At 37.1% G+C, this 25,529-nt stretch overlaps 1 protein-coding gene across 1 annotated transcript in view; it reads left to right on the top strand.

Annotated features, from left to right (window-relative positions):
* Positions 1-25,523, top strand: part of LOC140164877 (uncharacterized) — a 36,508-nt gene extending 10,985 nt beyond the window's left edge. The window contains exons 4-16 of the mRNA XM_072188254.1: positions 3,395-4,367; positions 6,904-7,062; positions 7,635-7,745; positions 8,242-8,416; positions 11,665-11,807; positions 12,897-12,947; positions 13,265-13,451; positions 14,555-14,736; positions 15,208-15,305; positions 15,976-16,057; positions 17,464-17,604; positions 18,640-18,703; positions 20,404-25,523. Coding sequence (XP_072044355.1) covers positions 3,395-4,367; positions 6,904-7,062; positions 7,635-7,745; positions 8,242-8,416; positions 11,665-11,807; positions 12,897-12,947; positions 13,265-13,451; positions 14,555-14,736; positions 15,208-15,305; positions 15,976-16,057; positions 17,464-17,604; positions 18,640-18,703; positions 20,404-20,471 — 2,434 coding nt within the window. The 3' untranslated portion in view covers positions 20,472-25,523. The remainder of the gene's footprint in view (positions 1-3,394; positions 4,368-6,903; positions 7,063-7,634; positions 7,746-8,241; positions 8,417-11,664; positions 11,808-12,896; positions 12,948-13,264; positions 13,452-14,554; positions 14,737-15,207; positions 15,306-15,975; positions 16,058-17,463; positions 17,605-18,639; positions 18,704-20,403) is intronic.
* Positions 25,524-25,529: the final 6 nt, after the last annotated feature.

Genomic DNA, 25,529 nt, shown 5'->3' with positions numbered 1-25,529 from the left:
TGTGCAATCAATGGCCTATGTAACCAAGCAAACCTGAAAAGTGTTTGTAGCATGATTTGCACCCACTACTCTCTTAAATTCCATTAAATTTGGTGCATGACCTCAAATTGATAATGTGACTTTTACTTGGGGAAATCCTAATGACAACAGGCGTTATTGATTCTTGTAAATGGGTTTAAATAATTTGTAGGCAGAGTTGTTAAAGTTTCCAGCTGTACTTATATGCATTCAATAGAATCAAGTGCGTGGATTGCCTTTGGAAACCAATGGTGTACAAAAAATGTAGGAAAAATTGGGGTGATACGGTTTTGAACTTATTTGTTTTATCATGCCGTGAGCCTGGTTTATGGCAACACTGGTTGATAATAAGACTGTATCAAGTGGAAGTGCATGAAAGACCATGCTCTTATGGATTGGCTTCAAACAAAAAGATTTAAAATGGTATGCCAAAAGAACAAATCCACGATGAGCGGAACAATCTGAAGCACATACTAGAAGTTGTGGTCCTACTGAATGCATTTGAGTATATTGCAGCTAACTGTGCCCCACTGGCTGGACCTACTACACTGTACATCTGTTACTTGGAGGCATTATGCCAATGTGGAATAATAATTGGCAGCCAGAGTTATGGCCAAATAGGCATATGAATTGTCATTCAAATTGGCAACATGGTTGGACAGATGATTGGCACCCTAATAATATGCAGAGAGATTGGCAAGGATACAGGTACTGGCAAGCCTATTGCTTGTTGCAACCACCAAATGGTGTTTAGAATACTTGCAGCTTATGCGCACTTCCTTACTTCCATCTTTGTATAAAAAAATCTGTATCTATCAATAGTAAATGGTTCACATACACAACGCTCCCTACTGGAACCAGACATATAGGAATTGGTGTGCGCATGGGTTTGCTTAGTCTGGCCTGAGTTGTTCTAACACTGCAACTTCCTTCCTTCCTTCCTTCCTTCCTTCCTTCCTTCCTTCCTTATACGTGCTTACCTCAACTGTTTGTGTATCAACGCGCAAGGTTTACGTACATAGTTTTACCTATCCACGATCCTGGAACCTAGGGTTGATTGCATATTTAAGAAACAGGAATGGTCCCCCTTCTCTTTTCGAATAAAACTCTGACACATAACGTGCACAGGGTATGAATCTTCCTGTACACGGGACCAACAGCTTTATGTGACTTCCGAACCACAAGACGTCGCACACACACTACCTATATCTGCATGTGCTAAGCAGTATATGAGAAGAAATCTGCAATTTTATTCTGTAAAGTAACTGAATATAATTGTAGGATTTCCGACCTTATAGGAACATTTTGGGAGAGGAAGAGAATTCTCACCTACATGTAAGGTACACCCATCGTATGTGTGAGTTACGGCTTTTCACAATCCTTACTCACACACGCATGTACATAAAAAATACATGAATACGAGTTTTGAATTGGTTGTTTTGATATGCTTACCTCACTAATATCTAACCTCAGACAATACTTACACTCATTCGTTTTGCTTTAATGTTGTCACAACATATTAGGGAGGAGTCTTAATCATTTGGTAGTAAGTATGCGTTAAGTAAACGGGAGAAAAAATGAAAAGAATTTCCGACAAACACAGATTAACTAGCTCAAGAAGCCATGTTTACATTATTCGCACATGATTTTACGCCGGACTACAATGACCTGCCTGATGACCTGTGAAGTTTTATTCTTGAGTCGCAGTCGTTATTAACAGTTCAGAAATCCCGCTAGCCAAGTCCGGGTAGCCAATATAAACGAATTAAACGACGCGAAAGAGGCTAACCGCTAAGAACCCATAATATCAATACGACTAAGAGAACTAGATCTACATTATCATATAAGTGCATTCACTAAAAGGAATAAAAATAAACATGTATTGTAGACAAAATTATATTATTTCATATAGAAACAACCTGTCGTGTTTAAAGTATTGCAACTGATTATAAATGAGACATAGCGCTGAGAACGATTTACTGAAGTGTAATGATATTGTAGTTCGTGACAAATAGTCACGAGCGCCACGAAGTTATGAATAGCCCAAGGTCAATATGATGCATGATGGGAAGTCAACATGCTGACATAAATAAACAATTCACGTAGGTGATTGTCGAGAGATGGTGAGATTTTCATCGTTTTTTAACTCATTTAGACTCCGTAAAATTTTACATCCATAGTGCAGGTGGCTTTCCAACACTCGTGTGACCCTCTTAAATCAACATTTGTGTGGGAAGGAATGCGGTAAGACGTAGAAAAAAGTGATGACAATCTGACTGTATTTACGTTTACACATTTTGTACTGACTCTCTGGAGAACTTTTATATTACCTTGTTTGTATGGAGATGGTTTATATACCGGCTCCATACATTCGATGTATGTACATGTAATGCAAGCCTAAGGCTCAAACCCTCGCCGATCGTATTCTCCTGGCCATCAGCGCAACGCCATAACCACTCAGCCCTCTTACCCTCTTTGAAGTTGGTCTGGTAAAGCTGAAATGTTCAGATGACTAAAATTACAACCCCCATGTTATGGACAAGTTCACAAGGGAATGATTGGTACAATTACCGACCTGGTACAACTTGCTAGAATTGAGTTCAGTCTTTGTTTACCGGGTTTATGGTTAGGGTAGTCTTGTGATGAGACTAGTAGAGTTGCACCCTATTCAGTAATTGCTCTGAATGATTTTGGAGACAATTTGGCTCACAAAAAGTGTTTTTTCAACTCCAGAATATCTCCAGTGATGCAAAAAGAGATACTGACACCTTGGCCCAGGATCCAACTCTAAATATGCTTAGAATATGTTCCACTTGCTCCCAAAAGCATGCAAGACTTGTGGTTCAAGAATTGCCTTGTTTCTCTTTTCCTTTAGTTGTTTCTGTTTTATATTTCATTATTTGTTTTTCTCTTTCTGTTTTACTTTGCATTATTTTGTGGTTTTCTTTGTACTTTCAGTCTTTTCATTTTTTTTTTTTTTTGATAGTTATAAACCTTAGTACAAAAGTATAGGAAAGTACCGATTCTGGGGATTTTGTCCTCCAGTATTTCAAGACTGTTCTGAAACCTACATTCATCCACAAAATAATTTTGAATACTAAATTGTCAAAACACAGCCCATCAACATGGATTCCAGAGAACTAGTATACATTAGACATGATTTGGTAAGGTGGTTCAATTGTCATTCAGAAAGAGCTTCTTCCACCAATCTGCCATTGCAATGTTATACCATTCCAGTTGTTTTATTGGATAGGGTCTATAGTCCCCATCTCTATAATTTGTACAGGGGTCAAGAAACAGTATCTCCATTGTTTGTCACTTTGATGTTGCTTTGTAAATGGTTTACCTATTAGTAATTATTCTCTTTGTTACACAGGAATCACACACCTTGGCAGCCTCCACAGACAGGGCACCAAGGACAATTTGTACCAAGATTTGGCTTTGGCAATCAAGGGAACAACGTATTCCAATTTGGAAATGGATTTCCCCCACCGCATGGTGGCTTTCATCAGCAAAGAGACAATCTGCAGGGTTTTGTGCCGTATGGCCATCAACACAGACATAAGCATCATCATGAAAACTTACTACATGCATCACATGGTAAGCCTCAACAACCCCAACCTGGTGCTCGCCAAATGCCAAAACTACAACCACAACCACCACCACCAGGTGTTCCAGCAACTGCCAGCAGACCACCGGCTGCTTCAGCGGCCAACAGACCGGCTGCTCAAATTGCCAACAGACCAGTAACAGTGGCTGCTCCACCCGCCAACAGACCAGCTGCACTGGCTACTCAAGCTGCCAACACACCAGCAGCACCGGCTGGTCAAGCTATCCACAGACTAGCTGTACCGGTTCCTCAAGCTCCCAACAGACCGGCAGCACCGGCTCCTCAAGCACCAAACAGACCGATAGTACCGGCTCCTCAAGCTGCCAACAGACCGGCTCCTCAAGCTGCCAACAGACCGGCTCCTCAAGTTGCCAACAGACCGGCAGCACCTGCTGTTCAAGCTGCCAATAGACTGGCAGCACCAGCTCCCAACAGACCGGCAGCACCAGCTCCCAACAGACCGGCAGCACCAGCTCCCAACAGACCGGCAGCACCAGCTCCCAACAGACCGGCAGCACCTGCTCCACAAGCTCCCAACAGACCAGCAGCACCGGCTCCTCAAGCTCTGAACAGAACACTAGATCTTACCAATGAAGATCAAGAACTGATAAGGGCATTAGATGAAGCATTAGAAAGAGCAGGCGGAGATGCATTTGGAGGAGGGGGAGTTGCATTTGGAGGAGGCGGTGACGTCGGGGGAGTTCCAGAGGCAGTGATCCGCGATATAACAACAGACGTGGTGAGTATTCTACACACATTAAAGGAATCTTTCTTTGACTGAATGGTATATGGTCAACAAAAAAAATTATATGCAAATGATGTCATTGGTAATAAGGCTTAGATACCAAGCGTACAGTTTATTTTTACGATATTGATCATGGACGGACATTTTGGTTTGAAATTACATGACAAATGTTCAATAAAAATAATGTTTTAAATATATGTATACCAAAAAAGTTTGCAAACATGTCACTTTCTTACTGCACAAGCCCCCCCAACAAGGGCTATATACATGTATGCACTAGATGTGAGATTTTTTCTATGATGACAGTGATATCGTTGATGATCTCAAACTTCCATCTATTGTCTGGGCCTGTGCCAAATTGAAACCTGACATATTGGAATTTGTTTGCCAATCAATATTCATGAAGATGTACAAGTGATGTCCAGATTGCAAAATTCTGTGCCTCGATACAAGTAGGGGTATTGCTATGAGACTGTGTTATGCTTATATAAGACTTACATAAAGGCTTTCTCACTTCTGTCAGTTTATTTAAATGAAGCACCTAAAAACAGGTGGTCACTGGTCAGCAAACAACCATGCATTGGGCTATTCTAGTTGAAATCCATACACCTCCTATGGAAGACATGACCTTCATCTTCCACACAGGGGGTGTGAATTTCAAATGGGATTACTGGAATAGGTGGCTCTGTTTGAAATCTTCACTCCCTGTGTGAGAGATTAAGGTCATGTCTTCCACATGAGGTGTGTGGATTTCTGGTTAATTTCTCTTTGTTGTACTTAATGTTATCCTTAATTAATGACCTTTTGCACAAGATGTTTGTTTGTTGATGTTTGTTTGTTTAAACAGTAGGTCTGGATGGGCACATACTTGGGTCCTAATGGGACCAAACCCGGCTCAAGCAAAATTAAGCAAGCTTAATATCTTACTAGCATGCTGGCCTGTATGAAGAGAAAATTAGAAAGAAACAGAATGAAGAAAAAGAAGGGAAAATAAAGGCCACTTGCAACAAATCAAATGAACAATTTTGCTCTTAGAAATATGAAGAGACATCTGACTGACATCTATAACATTTTGCAGTAAACCTTTAACGAGCGCGTAGTACTGTGATGTTGCAAAGTCAGAGATAACAATGCGGCAACAGCAGATCACCTCGGTAGCCAGTCGGAGACACAAGTGCATTTCAACACAGTAAATATGCGATGTACGCTTAACGCGGCTGTGTACTCTAGACATTGTTTCTTTCGCGAAATTGATTTTTTTTATATGTTTGTACTTTGTTATGTTTTTTATAAATACAAGGAATGAAAATCCAGATTTGTAAACTCCAACTGCAATATTAAAGGATTTTATTTCACTATTCCACTCGTGTTTGAAATTTAAAAGGAAAGAAAATCTTTGTTGTACCAGCAGGGTACACGCGCGCAACAACGCATCGCGTTGCGTATCGCGTATTTGTTAACGCATAAATACGCATATGCGACGCTTATCTGCATGCGCGGCGCATCTTATGGAAACACCGCGGAAGCACTGATTTCACAAAAACCTAGCGGTCAAATGGCTCCGTTTTAGCTTATAAAATGTGAATTTTTTCAAGTTCTTTCCCCCGATTTAAACATCCAAGATATGAATAGATTTCGCCCAAACTTCTCAAGGGGCTGTGGATTTACCCGATGTTAACGTAATGTAAGGTAGAAAAACGAGAACTGCCGCATTCTTCTGTAAACTTCGATCAAAGTGCAAAATGTGACCACTTTAAACTTCAACGGCCTTTATTTCAATGTTCATTTTTTCGGTAAAATGGCGATTTAGGTAAATGATGACTCAATAAATACAGCATCTATAGGTAAGCAATTATGCTCAACATAAAAAGCATGATCGATTTAAGAAACGGTTTTCTTATTTTTTTATATTTTGGTCTATTTTCGATTTTAGGCATCATTTTGTGCAAATAGGCGTTTGTGAATTTTAAAAAGTTCATTTTGATGCCTTTTTTGGTCAGTATATTTCAAAAATAAGGCCAATATCAAAAAACTAAAAAAACTGTTTTTGGAATGTTGCCTCAAGATTAAGAAAAAAAGCAAAACAAAAATGTTTGGAAAGAGTGTTTTTTTATTATGATGTACCGAACAAAAATTGCCAAAAATTCACTTTTTTGTGATTTTCTTCATAATTGTTGTTTTTACACCAAAACTGTACTTATATTGATATTCATTGATGTCTTGCCGTCATAAAAATGTATACTTTTATATGTCTTGCGTGAATAATTACAAAGTTATGGCACTTTTACTACATGCGTATCTGAGAGTACACAGCTACCTTAAAATACACTATCGACAAAAGGTTCACTGCAAAATATTATAGTAGAGCTTGCCATTCATTGTATTATTGATTCAAAGGTACTCTTCAATTTCAGTATACTATAAGCTACTGAAAATGTTTACTGTTTGTCTTTGCATTAATTGATCAGCATTGTTTTGCATATACATGTACTTGTACATACAACAAAAATTTATTTTCTTGTATTTTTAGTTGAATTTGTTTGGCGATGCTGACCAGGATTGGGTTCGCAACAAGGTGCTGGAATACATCAACCACGGGGATGTAGTGTCTGCAGTGTGTAATTACATGCTGGAAAACGATTTCCCTAAAGTGAAAGATAAGACTGCCCCACCACCACCCAAGAAGAAGGTTGGTATTAGTACTATTACTTGTAAACTTTTTGCTGAACCATGAAATGGTCTCAGCCTAGTCTAACTTACTTACTTTCTTACTTCCTTCCTTACTTACTTACTTAGCAACCCTGGGCCTCGAGGAAGAACAGATGATTAATTGTGTTTTCAACTGATTGAGTGTCCCGGTTAAAGAAGAAACAAAACAAACAAACAAAACAAAAGCAACCTCTTGGTCTGAAATGGACATATCTCCAAATGCCAAGAAGGTATGACCTCCCAAGTGGTGTCACATGAAAGAGAAAAACATAAAGAATATAATAACAATATTTCCCCACCTGGGGATGACACTCATTACAGAACCTGGGTCAATGTTCATATGGGTCCTTTTCATATCTCCAAATGCCAAGAAGATATGACCCCCTGAGTTGTATTTTGGTATGCCTTCGAGTGCCATATACTTTGTGCAGTGATTGTTTTGATCATGGTTCATTACTCAAACGTGTGATCCCGTTGACATAGTAACATTATGTAACTTTGATACTGAATTCATTTCCACTGCTGATCATTTTATTTTTCCTTTGACTACAGCAAATTCAAGATACAGTGAACTATTTCACGGAGTATGACAATGCTTCACTGTATTTGGACTCTAATGCAGAGAGACAAGGACATAGACTGCTACAGAATGAGTTTAGAAGAGTAAGTTTTAATGCATAGGGTTTTATTTTTGATGAGTGGAAGAAATGTATTATTGATTTGAATTTTAGGGCGACTTGGTTAAGCAAATCACTGATAATTCGATAAAAAGGATCCTAAATGACATATTACATGTATAGTCATTTCCTTTGTCACCTTATTCATTGAATTTATAGAGTATATCAAGTGCTGTTATACAAGGCTGTCATTAGATCTGTGGGATGAGTGTTTCTCAAACCTACACATACTTGTGTACAAAATAGGATTTGCTACCTCATCTCTGTGACATCAGCACATTTTGGTTTGTTTTTAGTAAAAATTTAGCCCCAAAAGGTGGGTGAAAATATCTTTCACAGTGTGAAGCTAAACTAGAAGACAAAGAAATATGGCCACTGTTGCTGAGAAAAACATTTTATGTGTGCCATATGTGACCTGTAAATACATTGTTTTGTAAATGAAAAATTTAAGTGTGAAGTTATTTTGTTCTTATTATGTGCAGTTTTCATGCTATACCATTGGAGCAGCAATGGCATTATTCAATCACCACTATGCACCCACCAAGAAGTGCCTTGAAGAATTAGTTAACAACAACCAAGTGGTCAAGACTGCTTATAACTCTCCCAAATATTCCAGACCTGATGAGAGACGTGTCAAAGTTGACATCACTATCAAGGGTAGGTCTGTAAAAGGGTTTACCTGCTCTTATTTTAGGCAGGTCACCAAGAAGTAATCAAAGAAATTATTAAAAGACTCCCAACTCTTTGTTTACATGTCACTGATGGGTGCAAGTATTAAAGTGTATTGTGTATACTTTGCATTTCGCCTTGTAAACTCCGATTTAATATGCTTCTGGTTCATTTCCTCACGGTTGTTTGATGTACATAGAATTGGCTTCATTATTAAGTAAATACAAACTGTAGGTGGCGCTATTTATCCTAAATCATATTTCGTAATTTGCAAGGGGTACGTATTCAATACTGCCATTAAAACAGATGGAATAGGTGGAACAAGCAACAAAGAAATTTTATAAACATATTTCATCAAAAATAATAGGAATTATTTGTATCAAAAGCTTGAAAGAGTAATTTCCAGTAACTAGTTAAGCCATGAATCTTGTCATAAATAGATACATTTTATATCAGAAAAAGCTTTAAAAAATGCTTTGAAAGTGAATAATGTTGTAAATAAGGGGAAATTAAAGTTGAAAATGACTCAAAAGCATCTGTATACATTAGCATGATACCGCGTTTAGCTGTTTAAGCCTAAAATTAGGTAGTACATGATCTTTTGTTTGAAAAACTAATAAATGATCACATCAAACAACCGTGTCCTGGGCCAAATCACATGTAATAGCATATGTGACACGATCTGGTCCATGGGGGCCAAAGGAGGCTTTTTTGAATATTGAGTTATTACATTATACATGCAATAGGCTATCATTTACTGAAAACACCAAAGGTCTAGCATACTTGGTTCTAAAGTTTTGTGATGTCTATTTTATGTATTTTATTGTTTTTTTACTCCATATTTTACCTTTATCTCAGTTTCAAATTTGCCGCCTTTGGCACCTATGGACCAAATCGTGTCACATATTATCGCAGTAAATACCTGTACTCTGAAATTACACCTTAAATGCATTTTTTCAAGAATGTGATCTACACATCCAATTTCTCACTGGATGTACTCTGGAGCTACTCCGGATTACCCCCAGGGCTACTCTGTAGCGGTGCACCGTAACGCGAGTCAAAAATCTGTGGACTACTCCTATCCGGTTTTCCACGGTGTACCTCCCGTAGAGACAGCCTATAGCGGAGTACCTCTAGAGGTACTCCGTGAAAAAATGTGATGATCTGTTGCCAGATTGAATGCTATTTTCTCAATTTAGCTTTATTGTATGCTTTTATTAGGATATATTAGGGATTTTTGTTCTTTCTTTCTTTCTTTTTTTTTTTTTTTTCAAATATATGTTAATAGTATAATAATAGAAAATAGTAAACAAGTAAAGAAATAAGCAAGTAAAATTAAAGAAGTAAATAACTGACTAAATAAATTTATCAATGAATAAACAAGTAAATAAAATAATAGGTAGGCCTAATTAAATTAACAAGTAAAAACTACACAAATAAGAAAGTAAATAAGTAAACATGTGTAGGCCTATTAGGCCTAAATAAAAAAAAGAATAGTTGTATAATTGTAAAATAATCAATATTAGAATGAGAATAATTATCATTAACTTGGTTGTTATTTAGCTTTTTAATTTGATTACCTGTTTGCTTACATGTTTTTTCATTTGTTTGAGTAGGACTTGAATGATTGGTCATTTATTTTAGGACCCCACTTTTATTAATTTAATTTTTACGCTTTTATTAAATTTATTATTAGTTATTAGTTTTATATTTATTATTTATTTACGTGTATTATATTATACTTATTTACTTTTTAATTGTTTAGTAACTTATTTAAATATTTACTTTTTAATATTAAGTGACCAATCATTCAAGTATAATAATAAGCAAAGAAAAATGTTTAAAAAACAAACAAATGCAGGCCTACTCAAACAATCAAAAAAACACACATCAAACAGGTAAGTCAAAGTAAAAGATGAATAACAACCGAGAAAATATGAAAACTACGAGTAACATCAATGAAAGTTAATAGACTAGTAGGGCCTAGCCAAAACATGTAAAATATCAAAACTGTATTGCAAGTAGGCATATTAATATAGGCTTGCAACAGTAAAGTAATGTGGTGCAAAATGTTAGGAAAACAGTGTGAAAACAAGAAATTCAATAAGTATAAATTATGAATAAATTTTAACTGTGGGTCCAATAATAAACTCCTGTAATAAACAAACAAGATGGGAAAGTAGTATGCACACTTTCTTTAAAATACAGAAAAACAACGATCATGCAAGCATCTCAAGTTTAGCAAAACTAAAAACATAACAAGAAACACAAAATTAAATAATGATTGAAAATGATTTTAAAAACAAATTGAGAAGAAGTCGTACTGTCGTGAAACAAAAGAACAAGTTTCTACAAAGGAAACAAAACCACTAAAAAGAAACAAAATGATAGTCCGTGTGGCTGAAAACGATTCATGACGCCCTATGCAAGCGTGCAAACATGGTCAATCAATTAATCAAAAACAAACGCGTTAAACTTTGCTAAAATAGCTAGGTATGCAGCGCACTAGTACGCTGGCCGATTCGCGTTCGGTGAGTTGTTTACCGCTGCCGGTCAATGACCCGTTTGGCTGCGGTTGTACACGAGCTGACTTCGGTGTTACTCCAGGGTTGGCTTGTGCTGACAGCTATCAGATGTACTTCAGAGTAGCCTTCTTAGAGTACCTTTGGAGTAGCTCCGATATGGCGAAGTTGGCACTAGTGTAGCACCTGAGTTAGCTTCCAGGCAGACAATGGATGGAGTAGCAGCGAAGTAGCTCTGATATGGTGCATCCACTATGGGGTTTGCTAAAGTGTAGCTACTTCGAAGTAGCTTCAGAGTAGCTCCATTAAGGTGTAGCTTCAGGGCTACACCAGGTGTAGCGGCGAAGGTAATCTGCCGCGGTGATAAACCGTGAATGAGAATCTGGATGTGTACTTAGTGAAATTCTATCATAATTTGGCAGTGAACTGGATGGAAGTTTTAAAAGTTAGAATAGGTGTTGTCCATGCAATTTAGTGATCATGACCACCAGCACCGATGCCAGTTTTAAGTTTACTCACATGATATGGCATGGACATTGTTGCATTTCGATCACTTTTTCATTGTAGAAATGGACGCCAGGTCTTTAGCCCTACATTACTTCCATGTAGCTGCATTGTACACCCATTATTTGTGTGAGTGTTGGGATGGAGGGATGTGTGTAAAACTGTTCTAAATTATGATAATACCCATGTTTATTTTTGTTATTCCTGTAGAGAATGGTAAAGAAATAAAAAGGCAATTAAAAGTGGAGGTGAACAAGTCAATCCGTGCCAAGCATTTTGTAGCCAGCCAGTTTGATCCTCAACTTCAGAAGGAAATTGATTTCTTCAACGCCCAACTCAAGTGTGATGCAGAGGTATGTTTCTATTTATTAGTCCATAATATTGTTGCCACAAAGTGAATATCCCAATTTGTTTATTTTTAGTGAAATTTGGTCATGGAAATATAGACATTTATTTTATTAAAGACCACTTGACATGTGACGTCATTTCCTGGCAGTATGCACACGAATTATTGCAATTTCCATTGTTCTATGCCCTGCAGTATGTGTGCGCATCGTAGTTTGCTCAGGGCATGTGCATTTTAAATCACCCACCACATTTCATATAGTACAAGAAAGCCATTGAACAGTGTAGCGGTTTGTTCAAGCATATCGATAGACCAGTCCCTCGCCTTTGTTGATTAACAATGATGTCAAGTGGTCTATGTATACACACTTTGCTCGTTTAAGCATTCAAAATTAACTCAATCGGTAAGGTTTTAGGCTCTGGTGTGCGCATTGGCTTGTGGTTATGCAAGTTAGAGCTTGACGCGGTCCCAGTTTGCTCTCATGAAATCATTGAACCAACTTGAAATTCACCTGGGCAAAGAACTAACTGCTAATTGTCTCGGTTACCTGTTAAGACTCAGGGAGTTAATTTTGGCTGTGATGATTTATTGTGGTATATCTAGGGTGTGTGCTTCATAGCTGCAGGTCCCTGATTGTTGCAAAATAGGTTATATGATGAGTCTTGGGCCACAATGAGTAACAAATTCCTGTAAAATGTGCCAAGACTTGTAGATGTATGCCTGTGTGTAGCGCACTATAAATCACAGCGCTTTTTGTTTAATATAAAAGAACACCTGTTTTGTGATTTATCCTTTGCGTAACACGAGGACAGATTTAGCCTAGCACAGACATCTATCAAAGGATTATAGAGCTATATTCCATAACCTGCTTAATTCATCAATACAGTTTGTACACTAGTCTAACTCATGAATGATCTTACATCATGGATACACCTATTTTTGGCCATTTGTTACAAATATTGAAATGTATTTACTATTTAAATTCATTTCCATAGGTCAGTCCGTCCATCAAGAGGATTTGGATCAAGGCCAAAGCCTATGATATTTCATATGACATAAAATATTCATGCACACACAATGACATGTTTCATTTCAGGAACGTGATAGGCAGTTGGCCCTACAATTCAATGAAGACCAGTATGAAGCAGTAAGTATAGAGCCTTCTGAATATTGGAATGTTACAACAAAATTGAATCAGTCAAATTTTCCACGAGTGTGCCACACCAAGTTAATGAGTGTAAACAATGGAGGTGTTCTACCTAGCACAGTGTAAGCTAGCACCCAGTTATTTTGTTATCCATATTTAGAACAGTTTGAATCTTATCTTCCGCAACTGGAGTGAGTGTTTCAAATGGAAGTTACCCATTGTCTTCTATTTGAAACACATACTCCCTCTGTGGAAGACTAGTCTCACTAGATGTTTGCATAGATATTTCAAATTACATAAATGTTGTCAATTGCCAGGAGGGTCAACTTATTGAATGTGGCTGTTGCTATGGTGATGTGACCTTTGATGACATGATCCAGTGTTCAGACGGTCATCTGTTTTGTCAGATGTGTCTTCAGCGTTATGCCCAGGAAGCAACCTATGGAGAAGGCAAAGCTCAGATTGTGTGTATGACTGATGGTTGTGAAAGCACATTCCCAAGAAGTAAGTTAACCAAGAAGATGAGGTGAAACTATTGATAGAAAAGAAAAATACATATTTTTTTTAAATGCCAATTTTGTGCCTCGACCAGAGATATTATGTTTCCTGGTTGTCTGTTTTCCGTTGTGATGTCCGTCCGAGGTTGCGAGTGCAATTTGTCAGAACCGGTAAAGCGTATAATGATGTGATTTGGTGTGGGGCAATTGGCGGTCTTCAAATTAGGTTTTCATCACAATATATGCCAATTTGGTAGCTCATTTGCGTACTTTTTTTAAATGCATAAAATGATGTTCAAGGTATTGCAGCCAACGCTTTGCGTAGGGAACCACACAACCCGAGAAACGTGAAATTGTAGTTATGTTTATTTTTATATATAAAACAGAGTTTCCTGAAAGCATTTTATTTGCCTGTAAGACTACGATAATATAACCCTGTTCTAGGGGCCCGCCTGACCTAGATTTTTTTGGCTGTATGAAAATGAAAGACTTTTTTTTTTTTTTTTTTTTATACATTGAGTGTATTCGATGCACGAGCGCACCATTTCAAACATTTGCACACACAAACTACACAGTAATGGCTAGTTCTATTTCATCGCAGGAAGGAGAGGACTTTTTCGGGCCACCAATAAGGGATTTTAATGCCTTTAAATTTAGGATTTTAAAATAATATTTTTATGACGTGTATGAATGAGGTTAATGACTAGATAAGATTTATTGACATTGAAATGACATATCAATGCACTTGCAGTTTTTGTTTGTTTTTTCCCCATCACAAAGCGCTCCCACTTGAGGATCTTCAAAAACCTTCAAATGCTGCATGCATTGTTGTTTTAATTTGAACTACAACAAAATCATATCAGTCATTAGGGCGGCGAAAAGAAATCCTGTTTGACTGGCTCAGATTTTTTTGTTTTGGGAATTTTTTTTAAATTTACTCTATTCATGTAAAATCAAGCTGTTTTGGGCAAAAAGTGAATTATGTAAATTTGAAAAAAAGTGAGTGGGATGAGGAAAAAACTTGTAAATTATTTTTAAAGCCATTTGCAAATGTATTGTTAAGAAAGTTGTAGTCTGCCAATGTTAAATTATTGTTTCCTCTTGTGACAGGTCAACTACAGAAAGCCTTGTCCGCCAATGATCTGGCCAAGTATGATGATCGAGTTGGTGAGGAGTCCTTGCAACTAGCCGATATGGGTGATAATCTAGTGAGGTGTCCTTATTGTAACTATGCAGCTCTAATGGGAGAAGGTGATAAAGTATTCCAGTGTCAAGCAGCTGATTGTAAGAAAGTAAGTATAAAACAGCTTGCATCGCTCCATGGAGTTTTGTCAATTTGTGACAGGTCTTTATTCAAATTAAGTGATATCAATAAGATACAGATTGGACACACATCAGAAAAAAATTGTTTGAACACTTTAAATGCGTAACTGGAAATGTTCTTCTTATCCCTGTACAATGCTGTAATGTGCAATGTGCTCATCTTTACTATATCGTCTCCCAACATGAATTGGTATGAACCAATATATATATATATACATCGCAAGTTACTTATGTGTGATTGTGTGCACATAATGACGTAAAAAGCTCCAGGTGAAAATCCCTGTGCTATACCAAGAACCACTGTTACCAAGATTAAGCATTTTATTACTCATTTGATTGCATTTTGTGAATGAGTTCTAAGATGTACCAAACTATTTTACAGATTGTTAGTTTACAGATGTGAGGTATTTATTCCTTTTATCATGTACTTTTATTTTCAGGAAACTTGTAGATATTGTAAAGAAGAATGGAAAGATCACTTTGGCATTCCATGTGATGAGATTGAGAAGAAATCTGATACCAAAGTCAGAGTGTCATAGTAAGTAAACTGACAATGTGTCTAAAATGGAATTATTTAAGGTATATGGAGGGTGCTAAGGAAATGTTTACATACACAGTTTGAAAGTTTTTTTCTGACAAAAATAAAATAAATTATGTGGTGCCTTTTCAATTTGTTCAAATAGGATATATAACACCATTTGGCTGTCAACAACGGTGCGGGTATGACTACCCTAACAGGTACCCATTATACACCTGGATAGGGTATATTGCTGATCCATTAATTATCCTTTTTTGGTGCATTGTGGGATTGAAAAGGGAGCAAATCGATCGCTAATTTGCTCCCTTTTCTATCCCACAATGCACCAGAAAAGGATAATTAATGGATCAGCAATATACCCTATGGAGTGGAATGAGTGAGATCAAGTGTCTTGCCCAAGGACAACACTTTGACCATGACAAGGTTTGAATGAACAACCTTGCGATTGTGAGTCGGAGGCCCTAATCATTAGGTGACCATGCTGTGTAATACAAAATGTTCATGAGTTGCCATTTCTTGTGAATATCCATAACTGAAGCTTACTACGTCCAGCAAGGTTTTTCAAGGAGGCCTTTTTCAATTCATTGACCAAAAAGTTTTAAAAATGAGTGTTTCTTAGAACAATTCATCACATATTCACGACTGTTTGGTTGTTGTCTTGTGTTCACAGTGAGGAGAGGATGACAATGGCCAAGATTAGAACTTGTCATCGATGTAAAGCAGGATTCACAAAGTCAGAAGGATGTAACAAGGTAAGGCAGTAACAAATAGGAAATTACTCAACACCAAAGTTCTTGATTTGAACATGGAAAAATCAGTGGCGTAACTTTGGGTCAGGGTGCCCGGGGGCGAAAGTAGTTCGGGTGCCCCTGACCAACATGGTGCAGAGCTAATCAATTTTAGTATTGAAAGCCATAGACCTACCGAATATCTTACGAAGTGTTTCAGATTAAATTTATATCATGTTTCAATGCAGTTCATGTTAATAAAACAAAATGTTTTCATATTCTCTAATGTCTTTACTTTGGAGACTCGTCACTAGCTGCAGTGACGTAGCATATAGGCGCCCAGGGGCAATAATACAAAATACCCCCTCTTCCTAAAACAATTGCGTGCGGGCACGCGAAAATGTGCATAAATACCACTAATTTGGTATTTAATCAGGTTGAATTTAGGTCTTTAAAATGACAATTTATATAGTTGCAATGCTTGGCAAAGCGCTTGAAAATTTTGTGTTGAAGGGCACCCAAATGAAGAGTAATTCAATGCATGGTGGGTAAAGGTTTCCACTTCTTTCCTATAACAAAGTACTGTCGTGTCAAAGGCTATCCAGGCTTGGGTGCCCCTTAGCCCGGGGGCACGCCCCCCCAGAGCCCATAGGAGTTACGCCACTGGGAAAAATCAAGCGCATTTTTACCTGAAACATTGATATACTTTCATTAAAATACTGAGATGGCTTTATGTTTTAATAGACCTAAATTTCCACAGATGCCTTTTGAGTCATAATTTTGCACAGTTAAGTGTGTGTGTCTGGATTTGTAAAACAACTTTGGTCGTTTGTAATGACTTTTGTGTAAGGACAGTGATTACTTTTAGTATTCGGCAAGGTCCTTTCACACCACCCATCTGCTCTTTCAGATTATTGCTTAAAACAAACTAGGTCACGCCTGGGTCGGGCGATGCTACGCAGCTTGTTCAGCAAATGATGTGATTCAATTAGCTGGCTAATTAGAACCCCACTTCTGTGTTTTTGCTGTAAACAGCGCCAAATCGACAGAGTGCGAATATAATGTTGCCCCAGTGTATACCTATAGAAATGTTGATCTCTGGAATTCACCAGAACAAGAAATACCACCTGTTGAATTTGATACGTTTTGTACCATCCATCAGACCAAGCATGCTGTTCATTCCATGCTAAAATCGGCAACAAGTAAGAAAGAAGCTAGTAAATAGTATAGAGGAGAACTCATTGTGCTGTCATACATGTGTGACATCGGTTAAAGTCAAGTTTTTTTTTAGTTGATTTGATTTGTGTTGAATAAATACCAAATTTATTTTTGTTGAAAAAAGAGCATGAGTCATATATCGGCCTATAAAACACAAATCGTGCCAAATAAATCAGTGTTTAAAACTTTTCTTGTTTCATTATCTTTTTCAGATGACTTGCCGCTGTGGAGCCAAGATGTGCTATGTTTGTCGCAAACCCAACATTGATTACAACCACTTCTGTCGACATCCTCGAGACCCAGGTCACAACTGTAAACAATGCAGTGATTGTTCACTTTGGAGTAATCCTGAGGTAAAGAAGTCAAATATTGCACTAATACAAACCTAAAAAACCCATCACTTTAATCAAATAACGTGTCGGGAAGTATTTAATGGTACTCTAGGTGGATGCAGTGTCAATTCAAGGACATAGCATAGTTATTGGTATAAATAAATACAGCGATTATAATGTGCAACATGTATCCAACAAGGAACTGTTGTGAAGCTTGAAGCTAATGACTGAATAGGATTTTGTTGTAGTGCAAATAACAACAATCAATTCATGCACTTTTTAGTTTTTTTATCAGAACAATGCATGACCGCAAAGGGGGAGTACAGTGTGATGGAAAAAATTAAGGGCAAGTGCATTGATAAGTTAGTATTTCTATGAGCAGGCCATCGGTTGTTATAGTACTGGTGCAGCCGGTCCCTGTGAGAGTGGTTGAGCTTTGGTCAGACGTGTCTCTTACTTCTTCAAGTGTACCGATTTTTGTCTTTTGCACTTATCATATCAATCACTAACCTCGTTCATAAACATCATAAAAGCATTGTTAGAAAGGTGTTTTGTTCCATCATTGGCAGCCCAGATTTGCACACCCGTAATTAAATTGACCAAGCCAGCGCTTCATAGATGCGTGTGCGTCACACAGTAATTACATGGAACACATTTATGAAAGATCCGTTGCCATTGGTTCATTGCCTCATGAATATTATACCGTATGAATACAATTTAATACAGCTATAACACAAGGTAAAACAGTTAACATGGGACAGAAATTTGGAAGAGGTCTGATTTAACTTAGCTAGTTTTAAACATCTTTTAGTGGTCCCATAATGCCCAAAAATCCGTTTTGCATTGCAGATTTCTCTGTTCCTAAGTTTCAAAATTCAGGTGCATAATTGGCACCCTATCATACACTGCTGCATTTTATTTCTAATGGCCATTGCATCCTCTCCTCTATAATTCTGCCATGGTAGGATGAAAACATATTTTGTGGCCAGGCTGATATACTTATATCCAACAACTGGCAAGTAACATGTGTTTGTTTTCTTACCTTAACTTACACAGGAGGATGATGAACGTGCCATCCAAGAAATACGTAAGCAGATGGAAGATGAGAAGAAAGCTAGAGGTAAGGAAGAGAGGCACATCTTGGGATCTAATAATACATTGTCTTTGTATGTTGTCAAAAGAAACTAGAAGAGAAAAGGTTACATTTTGATGTTTAAAGAGGCGTGGTCCAATTTTTCATGTTTTGTTTTCTATCTTAGATTGAGGCATACCATCAAAACATGTTTCCAAATTTTGAGTTGTATTTCTTCAGCAGTTTTGATATGAGATGCAAAATTGTGTATAACAATGCCCAATAGGATAGTACATACACTTCCGGTGTGGTTACCACATATCACTACGTTTTGTTCACGCCATTTAAATGAAAAATATCTCTGGCGTTAAATTTCACTGGGATAATGAGAAAAGTTTTCATCTGATACCAAAATCTCAATTTTAAAGAAGAAAAATGGGGGATGAGGCTGACAGTTAAATTTAAGTAGGCTTTTGCATAATGTGTTTGCATTTTGTTTGTTTGGCTGTCACAACTCATACTAAACTGGCCTCAAAAAGAAACTTCACATGGTCATATCTTAAAATCCTCTCCATAAAAATGAACAAAAATTGCACACAGGATTACTTCAATACTCTACTCTAAACACTGGTCATCAGTAACCAAACAGTTGTCCAACTGACACAACAGCAAAATGCACTGACATGAACCACATTCACAGGCGAATAATTGGAACCCAGCCAAAGAAATCTGTTTTGGATGTGAAGGTGTTCCATGTCAGTGCATTTTGCTGTTGTGTCAGTTAGACAACTGCTTGGTTAATGACATGTGTTTAGAGTAGAGTATTGAAGTAATCCTGTGTGTAATTTTTGTTCATTTTTATAGACAGGATTTTAAGATATGACCTTGTGAAAAATTATAGTTTCTTTTTGAAGCCAGTTTATGTAGAATATTGTAACTTATCTATAATTATGATAAGGTAATAAAAAATGGAATCCCTTTATAGCGCAGGGCTAACTATTATCATGTATCTGGATTTATTTCTCAACTGGATTGATTCTAAACATTCAGAGAAAGCTTGCTAGCTTGGATATGTGAGATAGTGGTGTATATGTTCCATCATGTTCTTGTGATCCCTGCTTATTAGCATCTCGATCTTCTGATTTGTATCTTCATTTATTGTTCGCCTCATGAATAGACCCGAGCAAACCAAGCGTACATATTAGTAACCTCCATTGTGTCATGCGTCGAACAAACTGTGCGCGCTGGCTGCCATATTTGGATTGTGCGTTACCATATTTGTACAGACTGTAATATGCGCTTTTGTTATTGGTCATCCTGTTTTAGCCCGTTTGATTTTTGGAAAGTGAAAATGTAAAAATTGGGGGTTTTTCACAAACTTTTGAGGACAATTTTGTATTATTTTGTAAAATGAAGAGATCAAAGTGCTGTTATGAATGAGGTTATTAACTTTGCATCAGTAATATGTCGGGTATACGCCCATCTTGATATTCCTCAGTTCCAAAGGCAAAATGTTTAGATTTCACAATGCCTTCCAAATAACCGATGCACAGTTATTAACCTCTAAATAGTAGAAAATGTCGGGTATAAAGAGAAAAACATTTAAAAATTCAAATTAAGTTCTGTTGAGTTTGTTCACTCAAAGTTCAGAATGTTTTCACATTGCAGACTGATTAGGCCAGAATAACGATCAAGTCATATGCATTATCATTAATATGTTGTGGTTATCCTCTCATTATATTGAACAGATAAAAAAGCAGCTGCAGCATCAGGTGACAGTGGTCCTCCAGATGCCAAGAAGCCTCGTATTGAGTGATGGAGTAAATAAGCTTACTTACCAAAGAATCTACTGCTTGATTGAAAATGACTTCATCTAGATGGAGGAACAGTATTCAAGTACCTGCTGCATCAATATGGCAGCTTATATTCTATTATGTAAACTAAAATAAATATGTATTAAGAATAAGATCATTATGAAATACTGAGAGATTACTACCTTTAGTTGCGAGTGTGGAGCTATCTGACATTGAATGAAAGTGCCTCTGACCAGAGGTTCCCAATCTTCCTGACAGAACTATGGGGAGCAACCAAATCATTGGAAAGGTATTTGTTTTTCGCTCTTGGAAGGGTATTTTACTAACATACAGAATGTTTCACCGTGGCCCTAGCAAACATTGATAGTGTGCATGAATTGGGATTTTTCTTTCAGCGTGTTATGCCCAAAACTTGATAAGGCTCATGTTGTTCAAGGTGCCAGCTCTCTTTTGAGTTCTGACTTTGCTACTGGAACCATAGACTTATACAGACTATTTACCAAAAGTCCCTGTGCTTTGTATGTTGTGAATTATTGCATAATATACAGGATTTAGATCGTGCATGGCTAACAATCACGTCAGCGTTGCCTGCCTTTGTGTGTTGTGTTACGCGAAAGACTGAAAAAAAAGTGGTATGTGCGCATCAGTTTCATCATGGAACAACCGGCCCTCATTATTGGGTGATGCTGAGACTTTGTTCGTGGATAGTCTGTATCTCTTCAGTCCATGACTTGAACACATCTGCTCACAACCTATGGATGGGAATATTCCCTTCCCTGCGCATCCAAGATGGCCGCCATGCATGAATGGCCATCTTAGATGTGCAGTATAGGTGAATTTGAAATATTTATGAAGTACACTGCTAGGCAATTCTTGATTTTAGTTTTACATTTGGATTTCTGCATACCATGGGTCAGGTCATACATATATACAATAATATTGGGTTGATTTTCATGAATGAATGTTTCATTGTTACCAGATCCCTGAAATAAATTTTGCGAGTAAAGTATCAACATAGTTTACTCTTCACCAGTATTACAATATTTAATATATCATCATGACGCAGACAGACTGCTGAATGGCGATTTGTCTTGAATTAGCAAACAGGCAGGTCCCTACCCAGGATTTTTTAGGGGGTGCTGATTGGACCTTATTTCCAGGGGGGTGATTTTGTGAAAAGTGGACTTTCCCAAAAATTTTGACCTTTTTGATCGAAAAGCATACAATACCCGCTACACTTGCAAATTGTAATTTTTGGGACTTTTTTATACTTTAGCAAAGTTGGGCGGGGCTACAAACAGGGGATTTCTTGTAGAACCTTTAATTATTTATTGATGATTCATTGTGATAAGTGATCACAAGAGAACTGCAGAAAGGGTTAGTAAATGATACGGTGCCACACCGCCTCATCCCTCTATTGAGTATTCTCTAATTCAAGAGAATTCATGCGTAACACAAATTTGTCAAAGATGAATCAATATTCAGCAGTCTGATAACTCATGTGTAAGAAGATTGGTTGTATTTAGTTGTAACAGGAAGTCATAAATTAGGTTAATTTACATGTATGATGGATGGACGGAGAATTATTGTGCTATATTATTATTTAAGTTCAACTCTATTTTGTAAATGCAACGACTTTGTTCTTACACCATGCTAATTTTGACCAATTGTATTATATTTGTTACCCAGTGGGTCACTCAAATATTAAAGTGCTATGTACATTGATTTTCAGGAAATGGATCTATTTGGGAACAACCCAAAAGTTTGATGGCGTGTAACAAAAGTTCTTTAGTTGTGGAGGGGGCGGGGAGTGTCACAAAGGTGATCATTTGAGATTAGAATTTTCAATTATGTACATTTACATTACCAGGAGGGTGGGTGAACCTCCTAAGTTTATAGGCTGTCATTGAACTTTTGGGTTGTGCCCTTATCCATTTATTTGTGCCATATCGTTAAGTTCAACTCACTTTTGTTGATAAACAATCAAACTTTTTTTGAAGAATAACTGGAACTGGCCTGGGGCAAGTCAAACACTTTTAAATAGGAAAGATTATGGAGTGTAAAATTGTTGCGCATACTTGTGTTACATTCCCTGAGTAGATGTCACTCATGCTGTACATTGATCCAATAGACCCTACATTGGGCTATAACCGGCTATTCCAGTTGAAATCCCTACACCCCCTGGGAATACATGACCTTAAACTGGAGTCATCCATTCAGGTAACCATATTTGAAATTCACACTGCAAGATAAAGTCATATCTTACAGGAGGGTCTGGATTTATCCCATTTATCACTTCACCTCATATTCATGTCTTTATTAGTTTGAATTGTAGTGTAGAGTAACCATTTTAATTTGCAGCTTTTGAAATTGCAATAATTTCTCATTTCCATTTTGAAGTCATTTGATAACTGAGGTACCAAATTGTAGCCAACAATAATTGCCCATGTCTATCCTTCACAAAATGGGCCGACTCAGTGGAATGGTGACAATGTGCTATTCCAGTTGAAATCCATACACCCCTGTGAAAGACATGACATTTATCTTGCATGGAGTGTATGGATTTTAAATGGAATAGCCCAATTTTGATATTTGATGGGCAAATCTTCCTGAAAATGAGCTTTGGAATGATACCAACATTACCAAGTTTTTGGGTAATTTTATTGTATGTTGCCAATGTATATTGTAAAACAGGGCTGAGAAATGCCGCCTTTTGCATACGTATATTGAAATGTTGTTTGGGTCATATCTCAAAACTATAGTAGTAATTTCAATTGAAAGAACACAGCCTGACATGGAGTGAAGATTTTTCGCGTACACTGCACAATCTATGCCAGCGTATGTGACTATGCGTACGTAACGCGGAAGTGAATCCAACCATGCCAATGCACTCGTGATTGGTTAGTATTTTAATTATTATATCCAAGGTCATGCGTTCATGTTGTAGTTTGAAATATGCGATATACGATCACAGTTGGATCAAAGAAAGCTGTGTTCATTCAGTTGAAAGTTCTAGTATAACTTTGCCATCTTTGGCCCATATTGTGATGGAGTGAATAGTCGTTATGTTACGCGTTATTGATTTATTTGTATATTGTACAAACTGTTACATAATATAACTATATTTTCTTTTCCAACATGTCGGTTACCAAATTAATTGTAAGGTGGCTTTTTGATTTGATTTGCCTCATATCATTTATATTCTAGGATTCCTTGTACATAATATATAAAGGCCATGGTGGCTCTTTGCACCTGATCACAAGATTGTGAATTTGGATCCTAATGGCACTATTGTTTTGTCCATTGAGGCAAGGCTCCTCACCTTTGGGTTGGACAAAAATGTTTAATGTGTTTCCGCTAACATGAGTCCTGATAGGAAGACTCACTCAGTCGGTCATACTTTTGTTTTTATTTTACAAAATATATTTGAATTTCAGGCACATGCTGTTAAAAATGACTGATAGCTCCAAAAGGATCAGATAGACACTATTCCCATGAATTATAATGAATTAGCATGTTATGAAAATATTACTACCTTAACAAGTAACTTGTGTTATGAGTTGACCTATATTGTGTTATTGAATAGCATCTAGTTGAACTTACTGGCAGAGAATTTATTGAGTAGGTTAGGGGTTCAAGGGAGCCAGACAGTATTAACAAATAATTGTGTACTATTTCCAAGTGTTTATTTTAATTTTGAAGGAAAATTAAGTTGAACCTACTTTTGACAGTGTTACAGAAGCTAAACATGTTTTTGAGTCGGGTCTATTTTCGTCAGTCAAATCCTATGAATATCCTTGTTCATGCACGTAACATATTTTGGGTGAGCAGAGTTGAGAAGGGGTTGGTCAGGTGACCGGAAACACAATATTTTTTGCAGCCTTAACTTCTCTTCACCCACTTGTATAAATGGGTAACAGCATAATGCTATGAAGTAGCGCCAGGCTTATTGTGTGCAAGGAGTGGCAATCCTTCCATATGATCGTAGATGAAAATGTTTCTATTATGAGAAGCAATAAGAGGCCAATGCATCATTCATTAACTGAAATGGACTGAAATAGTCAAAGTGCCATGAAATGTGATGATCTGGGTCAAGAAAACTGATCACCTATAACTCTAACATTACTAATCAGTCTATTCAGATTCCTGGAAAGAAAATTGCTGCCTGTTATTATTGCAATAATTTCTCCATAAGCAGCTATATTAGACCAAGTAAGTTTAGCCTTGAGTATGACTATATCAGTACAGTAGCCAAGGTACCTATGTAAAGGTAGAATCTGGTTGTGGGGTCTATCATTTTGTTTTTAAAGTGTGTGAAATTGTACCAATGGAATATGAAAAAACAGTTGTTGCTTCATATAGAAATCCCAAATATGCTAATAATGAGGAGTATGAATACAATGTCATGCTCTTACACACATGTAACACTGGTACTCAACAATGGAATAAATCTATATTCCTCATTAGCATATTTGGGACTTCTATATGAAGCACCTACCGAATTATGAAAACTACCAAATCTATAAGCAATATTGATAATTCAGAAGCAAAGTGCATTGTGGTAAATAACACAATCTACTCCATTGATGGATGTTATGATGAACTGCAACTCTTTGGGATTCCAGTGATATATTTAGTCAGTTACAACATTAGCAGTTAGTAACCAGCTAATATACTTTGCTTGTTATAATGGAAGTGCTGTGAAGACATCGGGCAATTTGCAAAACACTTTTTTTTTAAAAGAGAAAAGTTCTCTGCCATTGAGCGTGAGCTTCCATCTGTTTGTCCCTCTGGATATTACGCACAATGCACTCCCCTGAATGGTCAATATTGCTTTGGTGACATATGATATTCAAATGGAATCAATGATTGATGATTCTGGATGATGCAACAGATGATCACTAAAGCCTTGAAGTAGAGAGTAATTGTTTGTTTATGCCAAGGCTAACCCACTGGCTTTAATAGCAGAAACTGACAAATTCTCACCAAAATAGCAATTAACTGCCTACTTGAAAGATTTGGCAAATCCTAGTTACAAACTGCATGCCCATGGATACCTA

This window comes from Amphiura filiformis, chromosome 11 (genome assembly GCF_039555335.1).
Source record: "Amphiura filiformis chromosome 11, Afil_fr2py, whole genome shotgun sequence".
NCBI classification, from domain to species: domain Eukaryota; kingdom Metazoa; phylum Echinodermata; class Ophiuroidea; order Amphilepidida; family Amphiuridae; genus Amphiura; species Amphiura filiformis.
This window is presented reverse-complemented; position numbering and strand designations above follow the sequence as displayed.